The 20,004-nt window shown below is 40.1% G+C and overlaps 1 protein-coding gene across 2 annotated transcripts in view; it reads left to right on the top strand.

The window, feature by feature from the left end:
- MYO16 (myosin XVI) overlaps positions 1-20,004 on the top strand; it is a 478,842-nt gene that overhangs the window by 350,774 nt on the left and 108,064 nt on the right. For both annotated transcript variants that reach the window (XM_033435062.2, XM_033435063.2), the window contains exons 26-27: positions 2,387-2,467; positions 2,738-2,943. In XM_033435062.2, coding sequence (XP_033290953.2) covers positions 2,387-2,467; positions 2,738-2,943 — 287 coding nt within the window. The remainder of the gene's footprint in view (positions 1-2,386; positions 2,468-2,737; positions 2,944-20,004) is intronic.

Genomic DNA, 20,004 nt, shown 5'->3' with positions numbered 1-20,004 from the left:
ATTCTGTTGATATTAATCACTTCAGAGGCTTCAGGTCTCTAAACAATAAATTGTAGTTTCTCATATAGACATAGTGTATTTTTCAGGTCCTAGAGTGTTCTGTAGATTTTTAATTTATTTCAGCATTATACTAATTTTTTATTGGGGTATAGTTGCTTTACCATGTTGTGTTAGTTTCTGGTGTACAACGAAGTGAATCAGCTGTATGTATACATAGATCCCCTCCCTTTTGGACCTCCCTCCCCACCATCCCACCCCTCTAGGTCACCACAGAGCACCGAGCTGAGCCCTGTGCTGTCCCGCAGGTCCCCACTAGCTATCTGTTTTACACATGGTGGTGTATTTATGTCAAACCTAATCTCCCAGTTCATCCCACCCCACCCCCGCTGCCCTGTGTCCACACGTCCGTTCTCTACGTCTGCGTCTGTGTTCCTGCCCCGCAAACAGTTTCATCTGTGCCATTTAACGGGTATTTGTCCCACACCAGCGTGGTTGTACTTACAACCTAAAGATTCTGACGATTTGTAAAATAGAACAAAAAATACAGTGAAGAGTTGTTTCAGACTGAAATGTTTTATGTTTATGAATTCAGTGCCCAGTCGTAGCCCAGTTTGTTTTGCTTGCCTTTATAAAAACTCTTAAAAAATGAGAAATATGGTTGGGAAGGTGTCCAGGACAATCAATCTTAGAAATTCAGTCACTGTAGCTTGCTGAACTGCATTTTAACTTACCAATTAAAATAAAAGCATAATTAAAGTCAACTGTATTATAGAAGAATGGCAGAAATGTGTGTAGCGTATTAGAAGTGTCTGTGTGTGTGTGTGTGTGTGTGTGTGTGTGTGTATGTGTGTCCTCCTGAGTGTGTGTGTATATGTTTAGCCATTAGACCCTAGATTTAAGGGTCCTTCGATATAGTTGTTCCAGAACTGGACCATCACAGGAATTCAATCTCACTGCATATAAAATGGCATCTTTTACATAAAAAGGACAAAGTGTTCCCCTAGTAAAGCTCCATCTCTATTCCTCGTGGTTTCGCTGAAACTTCTGGCCTTTCCTTTCTCAGTCACCCTGGAAACCATGAGCAAGAAATCGCCACACACCTCCAAACTGTAATTTTTAACCTTAATTATTAAACATTACCAGGCATAGATGCCATTAGTCTTTTCCCTGAAGGACTGCAAAAGCGAGATAATTCACAGCAGTTCCTCCACCTGGAAAGGGAAATTGAGTGTTCAATTTCAAGGGATGAAGATTTATTTATTATGATTTTTCCTTAAGTGTTCCATTCCTCTCTTCCCTCCGAGGGTCCTCACCCCTGCACACCCATCCCTGTGACCAGCAGGGTAGCCATCTACCCACCCTTCAACTGAGCATCACGTTCGGCTTTGTGTTTGTAGAAAACGAGTTGATCTTAGACCAGTCGCTTTGTTTTCCATTCCCTTGTCAGTTACAATTGATCTTTTCAGCTTGACAGTTCATCTCGACGGAAGGAAGTGAGCTATTGCCATGATAGCAATAGCACCATATTGACAAGGATGTTTCATCAAATTTTTTGTTCTATCGAGACCTTTTATTTTAAGATAAATGATTTTGGATCGATAGATCTGTTGGTCTCAGTCTGTGTGATTTCGTGAAATGTAATAGTACATTAGTGGCTGAGGTTTCTTTTAACCCCTGGTGGGATTTAATTAATTACTTTCTGCCTTTCGTTCTTCACCCACTGGCTTCATTTTCACTGACTTCTTTTATCTGCATTATTATTTAATCTTTGCTACGTTTGAATTATTTTCTTTTAAGAGCTATATGTAACTACTTATCGAAGAAAACAGTCTACTGTCATTTTTCACAGGCAAGTAATTTACTAACCCCTTTTAGTCATTAAAAAAAAGAAAAAGAAAAGGAAGGGAAAGAAAAAATGAGTAGGACACTGATTATAGTTAAACTTATGGAACAAACCAGTGATTGTTAAAACATCAAATCTTTGTAATGTAAAATATCAATTGTATCCTTTTACCGCAGAGTAAGCTACATTTCATGATAAACATGCACAATTAGTAATACAATCAGGATACCAGGGGGAGTTTACTGTACCACCAAGCAAGTCAACATCTGTCTATTCTCAAATGAAAGTAGATGCAGGTTCGTGACAGCCATGGACTTGAAAGGCTACAGAAATGGTTATCTTACATGTAGTTGCCCATTTTTCTAGCTCGTGGTACCATTACAGAAAATCATTTGTTTAAAAAAAACTGATTTTTATAGTCTGTTTTAAATCTACATCTGCCTGTAAGTGAGTTTATATGAATCAGAGGGTTAATTTTTTTCCCTCTAAACTGGAATTTAGTAAAATAAACCTGCTCACCCTTTCCTTTTGTTTTCATTACAGTTATTAAAAAAGAAAGGAAATTCTACATTTCTTCAAAGACTAGAACGGGGAGGCCCGGCCACCATTGCATCGCAACTCAGGGTTAGTGAAGTTTTCAGATTTCAAAAACTTCCGTTTTGATTATATCAACTGTAGAGGGTTTACATGGAATTCTCCTCCATTTTCAGCACTTAAGGACCTTCAAAAAAGTAAGCATGCACACACACACACACACACACACACACAAAGCAAGTGAATGCATAATAAATAAGAATCATGGATTGAAGATAAAGATTTTTATTTAAAAATTGCTTTACCTTGTCAGTCGGTGTCCTCTTTGGGGAATCAGTTGTGCTTTGCTTCTCTCCTTAGAAAACTCTGACGGATATTACTGGAAAACTTCAGAAGTGCACTCCACACTTTATTCATTGCATCAAGCCCAATAACTCGAGGCTGCCAGATACTTTTGATAATTTTTACGTGTCTGCTCAGCTGCAGTACATTGGGGTCCTGGAGATGGTGAAGATCATCAGACATGGATACCCTGTCCGCCTTTCCTTCTCGGATTTCCTGTCAAGGTAGGTTTTGCTCTTGTGTCCACTGTTCCCAGGACCATGTTGATAATATTGTAGCGTGGATCTTCTGTTTTCTTTTCTGGCATTTCTTTTATTATTCATATTCTTTTACCCTGAGTAGACAAAATACTGTGGGAAGCAATGAAATACGCTGACAAAGCTTATATAAAAAGTTACTGGGCTTCCCTGGTGGCGCAGTGGTTGAGAGTCCGCCTGCCGATGCAGGGGACATGGGTTCGTGCCCCGGTCCGGGAAGATCCCACGTGCCGCGGAGCGGCTGGGCCCGTGAGCCATGGCCGCTGAGCCCGCGCGTCCGGAGCCTGTGCTCCGCAACGGGAGAGGCCACAACAGTGAGAGGCCCGCGTATCGCACACACACAAAAAAAAAAGTTACTAAACTTTACTGCAGACCCGATAGCTTGGAAACAATTTTCGTGTTCCCTTAAATTTAGGTTTCCTCGGATTAAAACATTTATAAAATTGTTGCTTATAATATTGACATAAAATTATAATTTAATATAAGAAACTAAGTATGTGATTATTTTCTCCTTTTATATGTATGAACAAATTTTTTTTAGGTCAAGTGTCGGCAAACTGCATTCATGGGCACATCCAGCCCACTACCTATTTTTTGTAAATAAAATTTTATTGGAATACAGGCAGTGAAAATAATGAGGGTATCTGTTTTCAGGCAATCAAACAATAAAAGGGAGGATGGCCAAAAAGGAAACAAGAAAGTATTTGGTCATCTTATATAAAAACATGAAATTTAAAAATCACATTGACCTAAAGTAATATCAATATTACAAGTATAAAATCTAGCATTTATGGTTAAAAACTAACTGTACAAATAGTATGGAGAAATCTGTTTGGCAAACCATTCAGCTATAAAAAAGAGATTTTAAGATTTTGTTGACCAGAAGTTCCGTTTGAGCCACTGGTTTGAAGAAGCTGCTTAATTCAAGCAAAGCAATCAACCAAAAAACTGAAATCAGCAAGTTGGAAATAATCGGGACAAAGGGTGTGATATTTAAGCTATGACTACAATTCTACGTTTAATTTGTATCACATTTGTTTTTCCGGAGGATAGAAGTAGCATCTGTCTATTGTGTATTTTGGTAAATTTCACAAAGACACAAAGAAGAAAATAAACATCCTATGAGCCATTCATTCTCAAAGAGCTGATAGACTATTCAGAAGGGAGGAGATAAAATCCACCACATTTCAGGATAAAGTATCTGGAGAATGAATATGTTTAACCTGCCGAGTGTATCGTGTAGATAGACAAGATAATTATGTTTAAAAACTTAAAAGATGCTAATTCATGAGCTAATAGACACACTGTCTACTATTTATAGGGAAAAACTGCCAAGTTGGGCATTACACAGGGATACATTAAGAATTAATATGTGCTTTTGTTGGGTAGGGATGGTGGTGTCACATCACTGCTTATTGTACATTAAGAGGTGTCTGGTAGGGACAGCTCTGCTCTGCCTCTTTCTGTTCCCTCAGTGGACGTCCATTTAGAGTCTCCAGAAATGTTTGGTCTGTTAATGAGTATATATTTCTCACACTTTACAGTTTAAGTATTAAAAGTCAGCCTTCCCACCCCTTTAAGTCCAAGTGGTCTTCGAATCAGTGAGTTTAAAACCTGCCCATAAACAAGTTTAAAGTAATTCCCACATTTACCCCGGACCTTCTGAATGACAGTCAACAGACAGTGGGGTCCAAGGACCCCCTGGTTTGTCTGATGGGGAGGGGTGTGGTGCTGTTATTGCTGGCATCATACGGTCTCAGAGGGTCACCAGCCTTGATAAACTGTAGTTCACTCAGCAGCACTGACTCCCTTCCCAAGCCGTGCTGAGAATCATGGTTCTGCAACGTTAGTGTCCATCATAGGCTTGTTAAAATACAGATTCCTGGGCGGCAGCCCCAGAGTTCCTGGTTCAGTAGGTCTAGGTGAGGTCCGTGAATCAGCATTTTTAGCGAGTTACCAGATGATGCTGATATTGCTGGTGGGTGGACGACCTTTTGAGAACTACTGCCCTAGAACATCTACTCCCTTGGGGATTACATCTTTGTTTGGTTTTGTTTTTCCCCAGACAAGGGTTGAAAGTAGGTGAATGCCTTGATAAGCAAAGGGAACTTGTCGAGGATGCAAAATCTCAGGCATTTACTGATTTACTGAATTAAAATCTGCAAATCTGTTGAGATTTCCAAGTGATCCGGATGCAGTTTCAGAAGCACTGTGAGTGGATTCCTGCACTGGCTATTAAATAGGATTAATCTCACCCTATGAATATTTTTTAAAGTGCATTCAGTGCATTTTCTGCTGTTTATTTTGTTAGAATGTCTTCGACTCATGGAATCAAAGGAGCTTGGCATTAAAGTGTCCCTCAGAGTTTCTCTGGTATAATCTTTAGTAGCTGCATGGATCTTCCTTACAGCTACTCCAACAGGCAGTCACTTGAATTGTCCTATTTTCCCAGAAAAGGGTGGAGAACATGGCTGTGTGTGTACATGTGTGTGTACACGTGTGTACATGTATGTACATGTGTGTGCATGTTCCCAATATTATATATCATAATAATTAGAAAATAATTTTACCTTTGTTATTTGTATTTGTCTAGTTTGACATATATACATATATACCTACCAGAATTTCTTATCTCTATTACAATAGTGTACGCAATGATTATCTTTTAAAATTAAGTACAGTCTTCCATATATATGCATTTCTTGCTTTACTCTGACTTCTAGGCAGAGGCCATGTCTTATTCAGTCACAATACCTGTGCGTTTTGGGTTTTGGTCAATGTTTTAGGAATGAAGCTGGCATTGGGGATTAATAGCTGTTCAGTGTAAAGTAACGTTTCTCCATAACAGAGACGATAGCTGCACTATGTTTGTTGAAAAGAATAGTGGGGATGGGAAATGATACTTTTTGGTAAATCTCTGCTTTTCTTTAACCAGCCTCTTACGCAACAGGAGATGTGATTTCAATTTATCATCTTTATTTGTAATTGCACATTAGTAGAAATGGAATTATTAATGTACTTCAGTGGGAATTTGTCACCGTCTCTCTTACATGAAGGACGCCTATCTGGAATATTATCACAAAAACACTGATCTGTAGAGAGATTATCAGCTTCTACAGAACTTGAATAAAACACAATCCACACATTGTCACATCAACAAATAACGCATTTTTTCAGAAAGCTCATCAGAACCTTGAAATCCCCCCGGGCAATCAAGCTTCGTTGTATAAACACAGCCTCGAGGGGCGATTTAATAGTTTTTGGTTGCCAAAATATCAGATAACAGTTCCTATGTAAAACATTTCTTTTCTGTTTGTATCACCTTGTCTTAACTGTTAGAGAATAAAAACCAGTCAAACAAATTACTTTGTTTAGTTTACAAAGAGGAATATGGTTACCACAAAAATGCTGGACAAAGAGGAAAAATATGTCCAGTTTTGAAACCAGCACCTACTCATCTCAACAGCATTTATCGCTTCTGAAACCCAACATGACAGTAAATGTGGATAATGGGCAGTTCTGCGGAATCTGTAGGTGGACGTGATGGTATTGCAAATTCGCTTCCTGGTATCCTGGCTTTAATAACTGTCCATCATTCTGAGTCTTCCTAATCAAAACTGGAGAATTGTGTTTGTCGAGAAATCCTATTTTGATTAAATGAGAAGCATGCTTGTTGAATTTTTTCCCTAATAACATCAATAGTTTCTGAATGGGGTAGTAAAAATGCAAGTTCCTATCTCCATGGCAAGAAACCTCACAAGTTTGGGTATATGAGGAAGAAGGAAAGGAGCAATAGAAGTAAATTATTATGTGCAAATCATGATACATAATTGGATCACCTATTGCTGTGGACTGAATTGTTCCCTCCACAAAAACTCATACATTGAAGCTGTACCCCCCAATGTGACTGTATTTGGAGATGGGTTCTATAAAGAGGTAATTAAGGTTAAGTGAGGTCCTAAGGGTGGGGTCCTGATCCAATAGGATTGGTGTCCTTATAAGAAAAGTCACCAGAGAACATGTCCTTCTTCTCTGCTATCTGAGGATGCAGTGGAAAGGCAGCTGTCTGCAAGCCAGGAGGAGACCTTGGTAGAAACTAACTGGCCCACACCTTGATCCTGGACTTCCCAGCCTCCAGGACTGTGAGAAAATAAACTCCTGTTGTTTAACCCACCAGGTCTGTGGGATTTTGTTATGGCAGCCTGAGCTGGCTGCGAATACCTGTGTTCGTAGGTGTGTGTTGATATGGTCTCAATAGGTAGCATAGCTGGACAAGTTATGCTGGGAAGTTTTTGGGACTTTGTTCGTATTATTTGCTACTCTTGCGCTAATGGGAAGAAGTCTAGTTTACATGCACATGTCATGTGATTTAAAAAACTTGTGTCTTTGTTCATGGAATCATATTCTTTCTATCTCTTTCTCTATTTACTCAATGGCATTTACTTGATATTTAAGATTCACTCAAGCATCCTCTCTGTTGAAAAGTCATTTATAAAATCCCCAATTGGTTTGTGTCTCTTCTCTAAGCTTCAAAAAGGCCTTAAGTGTTTTACTTATTATTTGCTCACTGGAAATACTCATTTATGTGAATATGTAACCACTTAGCCACTAGAGAAGAGGTTAGCAAACTATAGCCACCAGATCAGATCTGGCCTGCCACCTACTTTTGTATGACCCGAGAGCTAAGAATATCTTCTACATTTTTCAATTGTCAAATTTTAAATGGTTCTATATATACCTACGTAATCTCCTCAAGTTTGCCTCTTGGCATACAAAGCTAAAATATTTACTCTCTGGCCCTCTACAGAAAATAAATTGCTACCCCTGTCCTAGACCATATGCTCCTTAGATGAAGGCAGGTGTTATTGCCTGTGCAGATGCTAACATAATGCCCACCAGCCATCATCGTTCTGGGTCCAAACTCTATGAAACTGAACAAAAAAGATCTGACATCCTCTTTCATTTCAACAACTGTCTCTAATGTTGGATGGATTCTTCAGTTTGTGAGAATTTTTCTGATGGCATTGTAAAAGACAAACTCTCACCAATACCATCTGTAGAACATGAAATTCCAAGTCGGTGGCTTGCAAACGACGAAGGTTCCTTTCTCTTTTACATTATATTTGACTGTGTTTAGGAGTTGCACACCTAAGCTCGAATCAGCTCTGATTTGGGCCTCTTTTTCATGATGCACCCCAGGGTTCAGGAATAGCCCAGATCTAGGACATGCCCTTTCTGTGCTGGGGGAGAAGAGACATGGCTGAGTGGCTGCTACAACTTGTGCTGAGATGCAGCATCCGTCACTCTCTTATATTCCATGGGTTAAAGGCAGTCACATGGCCCAGGCCAACATCAGTGGGGTGGAGAAGTGTCTTATTCATGGGAAGTACCCCAGAGCACGTAACAAAGAGTAAGGGTGTATACACTTCTGGCTCGGTTAGCAGTTGCCCCACAACTTAGTGGCATAAAACAGCAATTTGTTATTTCTCCCAGTTCTGTGGGTTAACTGGGCTTAGTGGGGCAGTTCTTGCTTGGGGTTTCTCCGTCCATTGCAGCCATACAGCAAAAGAGGTTGGTGTCAGCTGGGCTGGATGGACAAGACGGCATCTTCATCCCTGTGTCTGGTGTCTGGTTGTTCCTTCATGTGGTCTCTCTCTCCAGCAGAATAATCTGGACCTCTTACCTGGCAGCTCAGGGTTCCAAGGGGCAAGGAAGGAAGCTTGCAGTCCTCTTACAAGCTGGGCTGGGAACTAGCACAGCATCACTCCCCCTGTATTTCATTGGTCAAAGCAGTTACAGACCAGCTGAGATATTTTCACTGGGAAGCAAGTAAGTGGCCAACTTTGGGACAGGCTACCACGTCTTCCTGAAGGGAGAACATGCAAGTAATTGAGAATGATGCCTAAAGCTCTGCCTATGTGCACCAGCACTGAATCGAATCTCTGTAGACAGAGTTTTGGGTGAAGTAGAAGAGAATAGCTTTATTGCTTTACGAGGCAAAGAGGGACACAGCGGGCTTGTGCCCCTCAAAAACTGTGTGTCCCAACCTGGGAGGATTTGGTGAGGAGTTTTATAGCAATAGTCAAAGGGCAGGGTTGCTGGTAAGATGCAGGGTGTGTGCAGGGCCTGCATTCCTTTAATCTGGCCTCAGATGATCTCCTGATGGGCTTGTGTGGTTCCTTTAATCCGGAATGAAGAATGCTAACATCTTCCATTTGTTGGGGGTTTTAGTTCTGTAAAGCACTCAAAGATATCGTTATGTGCATCCCTTGAGGCGGAACCAGGACCCTGCCCCAAGCCTGCACTATTGATTCCTGACTGCTCCCCACTTGTCTCTGCATCCCCTCCCTTCCCTGATTAGCAACTGTTTGAACCTCCCCCTTGGAACTCAGGGAGGGTCATGGAGGCCGAACAGAGAGGCTCCCGTGCCCAGGAGCCCCATAGGGTCTTGCTCGGTTTCAGGAACAACAAAAAAAATTTCGAGAGTCATGCCTATACCTATGAATTGCTATTATATCATCCTTCACCAGTAAGTGTATGTGCGTTTGGTGTGCTGAATACTGTAATACCAGAATTTTTTTTTTTTCCAAACTATAGAATTGAGGGAAAGAATAATGTGAGGCAATGATGATGAAAGAGTTTTGAGGTGTCTTTAAAGAGAAGGTGCCACGCCTGGTACCTTGCATGGCACTGTACCACCGTTTTCAAAGCTTTCTTCAACACCCTGTATGCTTGTCACATTATAATTATCATGGCTTTTTAATGGTCATCCAAGCCTGGGCCAGATGTTAGTCCTTTGTGTCTCTACTCTTCTCGGGTGCTAACCTTCTAAATGTTCGTCTTTTTCCAGATTTAGAAGGGACATCTTTTGGAATCTAGCTGTGGGTCTTGGGTGGCAAGTGTGGAAGGGTCACATCATTCATCTGTGGACTTCTTTGTGGTTGGCAGGGGAGAGCAAGACAGCATCACCACGGGGAGAGGTTGACCCTTTAATGAGGCGCCCTTATGTGGAAAAGACAGAAGGGCTGGTCCAATAAAAGCACCCCAGGGACTGGTCTTATGCTTGGCAAGGTGAGGGCACGTGATCTGTGTTCTGAGATTGTTACTGGATGAGATCCCTCGCAGAAATAGTAGGAGTCATTTAGCTTGTTTAAATGACACAGTTGTCGCTGAAAGGGCAGGCTGTGAAAGAACGTAGCCATGATGTTAAATTGGGTGTGGGGAGAGGGATGAAGGGACACACTTCAGCTGATTGGATTAAACTAATGGGCAGCGGCCGCCCAGCCCAGCAGAATCACAGCTACAGATCGGGGTTGGAATCATTGAAAAGTTTTCTTTGTTCCTTGGAAGTGATCTCAGTTACTGTCAATACATCTTTTTTTTTTTAATACATCTTTAATAGAAACGTGAGTTAATACGTTCGAGAGCTGTTAAATATTCTAATTCAACTGGCAAAGGATACATTTTCTTGTGGGTAATTTTGCCAAGTCTCAACGTATTCTTCCTGCTAAAACCACTCTGCAGGGCTGGCTGGTTGTCTAAGGTTTAATGACATTTGGAAGGAAAGAGGGCCTGCTACTTTTCAATGAAATATAAAATAGGAAAGAGAAGTATAATAGATTCTCGAAGCTATTTCAATTTAAACATAATTAAGTATCTTTATTGGGAATTTGTTATACTGTTCAATGGATTAGGAATCATAAATTACCCCGTGATCCACTCCGGACATCTGAAAACTTTGTCTTTAAGAGACCAAACAGTAACTATGGTAACAGGCCACAAGGTCGCTGACTTACGTATACTCAACTCTGCCTCATGGCAGAAAGTAGCCATAGACAGCAGGTCAACGAACGGGTGAGGAGGGGTTCCAATAAACTTTGTTGGCAGAAACAGAGGTGGGTGGTTTTGACCCAGGGGTACCTAACCCTTTATCTAGTCCCACCCCTCCTCTTTCTGATAGATTTGGGGGACATTTTTCCATAGAAAAGGGGACAGATGATGAAAGGTGACAATGTTTGCTTTCATACATGCGTCGTTGGGCTTCCATCCTAATTTCTACTCTGATAAGCTGGATGGTCTGCCATGACAGCGTTCATTCACTCATTCCTTCACCATTCACTTCTTCATCGTTATTCATTCACTCTTATTTTATACTAGCATTTTGTGGAATCAAAATGCCATTATGCCTTTAATTTTTAAATTATAAATTATGTCAGGGAAAACATAATCGCAAGATGATGTTGCTTGCGGGGGCCAAACCAGTTTTAAATAATGACCTATAAGTTGCTTGTTTCATGATTATAAATCATTTAATTCTGTTTATAGGGCAACAGTGTTATGTAGTGGGATCATTAGTATATGATAGTTTTCATTCATGGTATCTAAATGGTCCTCATAACTCAGGAGTCGACAGAGCAGCTCAGGTCATCATTAGGACTTTTGAGGGGACCTGATTCGTATCATTTTTCTTACCCAGTTCTTGACCAAAGTGAGAAGACAAAAATCATCAAAATGTCATCTTTCTTGCACGTAAAGTCTAGGATGAAGGACACTGCTTGGTGTGAGAGGCAAAGTGTCTGCTAATAGAACCCCAGAATTAGGCAGAATTGCACACACAACCCCCAATTACGGACAGTTTGGGCTCAGGCAGACCTCCCAATGAGGGATGCTGTTCAGGCAAGGCTGGAGAAGGGAAGGAAGACAAGCATTCCTTTGCAAGCAGTTTGTTCGCAAACAGCTGAGAATCCCCTGTTGTTTTGTTTTGTTTTCTCTCCAGAATTACCAGTTAGATTAGTCAGTCACTTTGCCTTCCCTCATGGATTGTGAAGAATTAGAGAGTGACCCAGAGTGTCATCCTACCTCCATGTCTAAGGAAACATCAGAAAAGAAGAGGCACCGCCCTCTGCATTGTTTTGTGTTCTGAACCAGAGGACGCATCCAGGAAGCCTGCTCTTGGGGGGACGTCTGAGTCTCTCAGAATATTCTCCCCCATCTTCATGAGCACCCACTGCTTTCTGATGGATCTTTCTGGGACCACTGAGAAGCAATATAGATTTTTGTACCCAAAGATTCTGCAGTGGGCCAACAGTGCATTACTTTAATTGATTTCAAGGCCACTCTGTATTCAAGACTATAAATGAATTTTATTTCGCATCCCCAGCCCGTCCTGACACATTGTCCAACAGAGCCCATCAGGGATTCTGCAACCAGAATAAATGAAAATATTAAAACAAAAGAGCAACTCAAATAATAAAATCCCAGTGGCCTAAATATTCCCAAACTTGACTATGAATCTTCTTCCGTTGTTAAATTCCCAGTGAGAAAAGAAAGTTCAAAGATTAATACGTCTTATAAATTCAAGTCCAGAGATACTCAGTTGCAAAGGAACTGAAATCCCAAACCTGATTATCTTGACTTTCTGAATTAAATGTCCAAAATTCCATATGCATATGAAATTACTATTTCAGAAGCATTCTTTCCATTTTTCTAACTTGGCTCAGACTTAGCTAAAAAGGTTCCATATGTCTTGGTGGAGCTGGGGACTCTTCAGTGTAACATTCTGAGCAGTTAGTCATTATATTAGTCTGTTTGGGCTGTCGTAACAAAATACCGTAGTCTGGGTGGCTTAAACAATTGGCATTTATTTTCTTACAGTTCTGGAGACTGGAAGTCCAAGATCAAGGTGCCATGGAGACAGAAAGAGACAGAGACAGAGAGAGACAGAAAAACTCTCTCTGGTGTCTTTACTTCCAAGGATACTAGTCCTGTTGGATTAGGGCCCCATCCTTATGAGCTCATTTAACCTTAATTACCTCCTAGAGGCCCTATGGATGAATACAGTCACATTGGGTATGGGGGCTTCAGAATATGAGTTTTTTTGCGGGGGGACAGAAACATTCAGTGTGTAGTAGTCATCTTAATGATGTGACTAATTTAGATCTCATTTGTTGTGTATATCACTGCCAAATCGCTTATCAATTTCACATCAAGTCCAGTGAGTAAATACTAACCATAAGGTTATTTGGATACCAATGTCATACACACTAAATTTAGAACTAACATACACACTAAATTTAGAACTATTTCCCTAGTCCTAGAGCAGAATATTACAGGAAGAATTATTCTAGAATCTAATATTTTGTGTTGCCAGAGACAAGGGTGATCATAATAGTATATTGACCAAGCCAGGGCATGTTTAAGAGTGAAATGGGGCCACTGTTAATAATTTTGACAGAAATACAGGTATAACCTGGGACTGTCCCTGGCAAACCAGGACATTGGTCGCCCGAACTATCTGTACCCTGCACTTAACCTTCTCATGAGTTTCACTGCATTTCATGACCAGGAATCTTTCATCTCTGTCATTCCCAGTAGATTATAAGCCCTGTTAAGGAAAACCTTCCACTATATGCATGTAATAGGTGGCCAACAAGCATTTGTTCAATAAGCTAATAACGTTTTAGTTTTCTGTATAGTTTTATAGTTGAGCTCTACGTTGTGTGTCCAAGATGTAGTATTCATTGATAACCTATGATGCGTTCCTAACTCAAACCAGCTCTGACTTTCAAACCACCTTAAAATATATGGTTTCATTATACCTAAACATTTCCTTTTCTTTTTGGCCATGCCACGTGGCATGCAGGATCTTAGTTCCCCAACCAGGGATCGAACCCATGCCCCCTGCAGTGGAAGCACAGAGTCTTAACTATGGGACCGCGAGGGAAGTCCCTAAACATTTCCATTTTAGGGTAGCCATTTAAACGTTAGGGTGAGATGATGATCCCAGTCTTGCCTTTGTCACAGTTTAATAATATTCTCACTCCTCAAAAAGCACTGAGTCATTCTCTGAAATTCCTAGCCATAACTGTACGATAATTCATGAATTAGTGCTCTATATTGATTTTTTAAACGGCTTTCATTTGATGGTCCTTTCTTTGTTCTTTGAAATGCTTTGTTAACTGAAAGTACTCTCTGTTTTACTGCAAGGAGAGGATCAATTTATTCAGTAAAAATATTTTTAGGAATAAAAACATCACAATAGACACTGGATTGATGATCTATGTTTAGGGGAGAAGCTGCTACTAACTAAGAGTAATTTACAAGTCGGGCTGACCCATTTAATACTATTTCCACATATACTCACTTGAATCATTCACTACAACTACTTTATTGTGAGACCCTATTACTTAAGCTTGAAAATTTACTTCTGTGGCAAGTTAATAAATATTTAAATTATGTGACATAAAGATTTCTACATTTAGTAGAAATCAATTTTGAAATAAAAGTAATTTGTTTTATTATTAGGAAATCCTTACTATTTTTTAATCCATGGTTTTAAAAGTATGGTGATGACATTGTGTTTTTAAACTAATATTCTTACAGATCTCTCTCCACTTAGGACCAAAAAAAATCCCAGGGTATTTCTGTACATCATTCTCAGCTATTTTCTTCACAGCTGTCAAAAATGGGATAACTTATATTAGGAAGGAACTTATAATGTATTCAAAACAATGAAGTTTGCAGGAAAATGAATCATGCAGAGTGACCTGAAAATTATCAATGCACATAGTGAGGGACTCAAGAAGAAAAAGATTTTAATAGGAATGAAAAGCCTTCTCGACAACTGACAGATGGTTAGAGATGGGGCAGTGTGACTTTTTTTCCAGCTCTGATCATCATGACACTAAAAATCAGAGTCCCACTCAAGAACTAGAATACCAAATGTGGCACTCAGCAAAATTACGCCCTCCCCTTTCTTTGAAGAAACTTCTATTAGATCTCTACAAAGCTGAGGAATAGAAGTTTCGATTTAATAAAGCAATGATTATTTTACAAAATAATAAAACAAGAAAGCTATATCTATACATTTCCCATTAGAGATCACCTACCCATCATTTCCAGATTGAGTTTTACAGATTTATCAGGAAGAGACTTATTAAGAGGAGTCATTCCATGGCTATTTAAAACTCTGCTGCTCTTGTCCCAGTGAAAGATGTATTTGGAGCAGGTACAGATGCAAGAGAATTTACTTGCTATGCCCGATACACCTCACTGTCAAGACCAGCATCGACACCGCAGTCATCTTGCTGCACTTGAACATCTGAGCATTGTTTCATTAGGTACTTTTATATGGTGACTTCTCATTCGTTATTGTGTTTTGATCCTTACTCCAAATAAAGCGTACACTTGCTGATAACAGGACCTGCATTTCCCCCAGCGCTTAGCCCAGCACCCTTATTCATGGCAATTGACTGACAGCCTCATCTAGCAGCAGCTTCTGTGTCCTAGTTGTGTTTCTTGTTTCATAGTATGGGTTGGACCCGCTTAGTGAATACACTCCTGGTGCACGCCCGCTGAGAATGGGTCATTTCTTCATGCCATGCTGTAAAGTACCTTAGAAATGCAGTGTCAAAGGCACCTTCTCCCATCCCAACTCTTATTGGGATAGGAAGTATTGGAATAGAAAAGATTTGGAATAAAGGAGTTTGGTCTTCCCACTCTACCAGGATATCGCCTTACAGCCTTACCTAGATGGAACCTTAGTGACATATACAAGTGTCCTCTCATAGATTGTGTCCCCAGCACCTAACACAGGGCCTGGTACGAGGCTGTTGGCTAATAACTATGCTGTTGCTATTGAAGTGATTAATAAATCATTCAAGCCATTTTGCAGGGAATTTTCTTCCTCTTTATGCCTCCACTAACGTTTATAAATTCTGTGTCACTAAACACACACACACAACACACGTACGCACACCAAGCACTTGTCAGACCAAATTCTTTAAATCAGTACCTCTCAACCATGGCAGCTCAGTAGACTCACTGGGGTTTAAATCTTTTAAAAAGTACAGATAGCTGTGTTGGGGCCTGGGCAGTAGGTAAGGTTGTCAGATAAGACACAGGATACCCAGTTAAATTTAAATTTTAGATAAACAACCAAAGTCAAATCCATTTTCCTTGTTTTTTTTCCATCAAGAGGAGATACTCCTCTGGTGTTTACTTACATACAAACTAAATATCAGAAGAAGCGAGAACTTTGGTTTCTATCGTAGGCGTCCAGAACAGATTTTTTGTTAAGTTTCTCTGAATTCTTTTCATGAAGATGAATTTATTTATTTCTAAAAAACTTTTAACAGTTTTAATAAACTATGATTGACGTACAATAAGCTGCACCTGTTTTTTCCGTTTAAAAAAAAATGACAAGTTTTGACCTAAACCTACATCTCAGAAACCATTTCACAAATCAAGATGGTGAACCTGTCCATCGGCCCCAGAAGATCCCTTCTGCCCCTTTTGTAGCCTCACCTTCTTACCCATCCCTGCTTCCTCATCCCCAAACAATCAATGATGCTTTTGTTTACTAAAAATTAGTTTCATTTTCTGAAATATTTTGCAAATGGAATCATAAGTTGTGTACCCTTTATCTGGCTTCTCTTGCTCAGCATAGTAATGTTGACATTCAACCATGTAGTTGTGTGTCATCAGTGGTGTGCTGGGCTGTATTTCTTTTTAATGTTCACTCACCTGTTGATAGGTATTTAGGTTGTTCCCAGTATTTGGTTATTACCAGTACGGCTACTATGAACACTTGTGTCCCAGTCTTTACATGGACATGTTTTCATTTTGGCGGTGGAGTTGGGGGTAAAAATATAGGAGTGGAATTGTTGAGGCATATGGTTAGCATATGTTTAACTTTTAAAAATACTGCCAAACTCTTCCAAAATGGTTGTACCATTGTGTATTCCCACCAGCAGGGTATGAGAGTGCCAGTTACTCACATCCTCTCTAACACTTGGTGTGATCAGTCATGTCATTTGTTACATTCTAATGCGTATAAGCTGGTATCTCATTGTGGGTTTACTTTGCATTTCCCTGATGACTAATGATGTCAGCCATCTTCCCATGGACGTGTTTGCTATCCATACACTTTATTTGGTGAATTTTCTGTTCAAATGTCTTGCCTAATTTTTCAGTGGGCTGATTGATTTTTAGACTTCTTTATAGGTTCTGAAGACACGTATATATTAAACATTTAATTGGCACACATTTTCTCTAAGATTGTGTCCTGTCTTCTACATTGTGAAAGAGATTACATAGAATTGGTGTTAATTATTCTTTAAATATTTGGTAGAATTTACTGGATACACCATTTAGGCATGGAGATTTCTTATTTGGGAGGATTTTAAGTATGAATTCAATTTATTTAATGGTTCTCAGGGTAACTAGAGAAGGCCCACGCACAGCAACGAAGACCCAACACAGCCCAAAATTAATTAATTAATTAATTGATTTTTAAAAATGAGTAAAATTTTAGATTGTCCAAAAAAAAATAGTTCTCAGGGTATTCATGCTGCCTAGTTCATCTTGGTTGGATTTCAGTAATTTGTAGTTTTTAAGGAATTGATCAGATTTATCTGTAAAGAGTTGTTCGTAACATTCCCTTACTACACCTTTAATATCTACAGCGTCTGTGACAATATTCTCTATTCTGATAACTTTATCTTCTGTCTTTTTTTTCTTCTTTACCAGTCTTGCTAAAGTTTTATCAATTTTATTTATTCAAAGAACTAGCTTTTGATTTTGATTATTATTTTATGTTCAAATACTTCCACTGATTTCATCTCTTATATTTATTATTTCTTTCCTTCTGCTTGCTCTAGGTTTATTTAGTTCTTTTTTTCTCCAGTATTACAGTAGAACTTTAGCAATGTGAAATCTTTCTTCTTTTTGAATATAAGCATTTAATATGAATTTCCCTCTACTTGTCGAAATATCATCATTGAGCTGATGATGAGTTTCCCACATTCTTCCAGTAGTCACTGGCCTGGAATCCAGGGAGCTATAAACCCAGAAGTTGGTATTGGTGCAAGTGGAAACAGCTCCAGGAGAAGCCCTCTACTCCAGGCTCAAGGGGCAGGACATGAAACTAGTAAAGATCCAAGCATGTGGAAAGGCACTGTTTTTATCCCCTCCAATCTCTCATGCCTCATCTCAAGCAGGCCTGTGGCAGAAGGCTCATAGGCAGCTAATTCTCTGAGGGAGGGGAACTTTCTTCCCCAGTCAGAAGAGCTCCCAGGAGGGTGGGATGAACCCCTATTGATCTCCTCTCTTTCCTTTCAACCTGCAGCTCAGCCCCAGATGCAGGCACAGTCAAAGGGATGCACCATGGAGGGGATAATAAAGCCCCAGACTGCAGGCTGGAAGACAGGAAAGGGGAGACTCAAGGAGCAAGAAAGTGCTAGTGAGACTGGGAAGGAGGGGGAGCCCTGGAAGGTGACACAATAAAGCCTTTTAAGAACCCAAGGCTCACCTCCAAGCTATGTGTGTGAGGGTCACAGATGTATTTCACTTTTTTTTTTCCGTTCAATTTATTTTTTATAGACTATATTTAGAGCACTTTTAGGTTCACAGCAAAGTTGACTGGAAGATAAAGAGATTTCCCCTATGCTCCCTGCCCCCTCACCACATGCACAACCTCCCCCATTATCAGCATCCCCAAGCAAAGTGGTACATTTGTCACAATAGATGAACCTGCATTGACACATCATTGTCACCCAAAGTCCATGGTCTACCTGGTTCACTCTTGGTGTTGTACGTTCGCACCTTCATTTTTCAAAGATATTTTTACAAGTTAATTGAGTAATTCGAGTATGATGCATCTTGGAGAAGCTTTCTTCATGTTTCCTGTGCTTGGGGTTCAGCAAGCTCCTTGGATCTGTGAGTTTCTTGTATCTGTGAGTGTGCAGCTTTCAGTAAATTTGGAAAAATTTTGTCTGTATTTTCATGGAGGATTTTTTCTTTCTCACCTACGATTGCCTCTCATTTAGAATCTCCAATTACGTGTGTAGTAGGTACTTGAAGTTGTCCCGCAGATCACTGATGTTCGTCTCTGTTCAGGCTTCTTTCTCTGTGTTTCATTTTGGGTAGTTTCTGTCGCTGTGTCTTCAGGTTCGTTAATCTTTCCTTCTGCAGTGTCTAACCTACACTTAATCCAATCCAATGTATCTTTTGCTTCAGTTGCTGTAGTTTTCATCTTCAGAAGTTCAACCTGGATCTTTTAAAAATCCTTCATGCTTTTAACATATTTCATCTTCATTTTAGTATATATTAGTCTACTAATGCCATTATCTGCCATTTCCAGGTCAGCGTTGACTGGTTAATCTTTCTCTTTATAATAAATCATATTGTTCCCCTTCTTTGCATCCTCGTCATTTTTGGTTACATACCAGATACTGTGTTAGTTTTTCAGGTGGTACGTATTTTTGTATTTCTATAAATATTCTTGAATGTTGACTAAGAAACAAGTAAGTCACTTGGAAAAGTTTGTTGTTTTGAGTTTTTCCTGGCACACTTCGTTAGTTAGAACCAAACCAGTATGTAGTCTGAGCCTAATTACTTTATCCTACTGATGCAGGACAATTGAGTTCTCTTTCCAGCGCCCCATGAATTGTGGAATTTTTCACTCTGGCTGATGGGAATAGCCCAACCTTCTTCCCGTCTTTGCCGTGAGGATGGTTCCCTCTCCTCCACTTGGGTGGTTCTTTCCTGGGACATTGGTGGTTTATTCACATGTAGGTGGTGGTCAGTATTCTGCTTGAGACTCAAGGGGGCTCTGAGGATCTCGGGACTCTTCTCTCGGTACAGCTCTGTCTTCTCAGATTGTCTGCTCTGTGAACTCAGGCTGCCTTGGCGTCCCTCATGTCCCAGCACCATCTCCTCCACTCGGGGAGAGCCTCAGGCTTCACCTGGGATTCCTCTTTGAACCACAGCCTGGAGCCTCCCCCCATGAAGTAAGCTGGGGGACTCTCAGGGCCTAACTCATCTGTCTTCCTGTCTCTCAAGGATCACTGACCTTCATTGTCTGGCGTCCAGTGCCCTGAGAATCATTGCCTCACATATGTTGTCCAGTTTTAAATTGTTTGAGGATGGCAAGTAAAACGAGTCCCTATTCCTCCATCTTGACTGAAAGCAGAAATTTATAAATTGATTTTTTATATTGGATTCCTACTGGATGGGCCTTTTACCTAT

Source organism: Orcinus orca, chromosome 18, assembly GCF_937001465.1.
Source record: "Orcinus orca chromosome 18, mOrcOrc1.1, whole genome shotgun sequence".
Classification (NCBI taxonomy): Eukaryota; Metazoa; Chordata; class Mammalia; order Artiodactyla; family Delphinidae; genus Orcinus; species Orcinus orca.
Note: the sequence above shows the minus strand (reverse complement) of the source record. Positions and strands in the feature narration are given on the sequence as shown.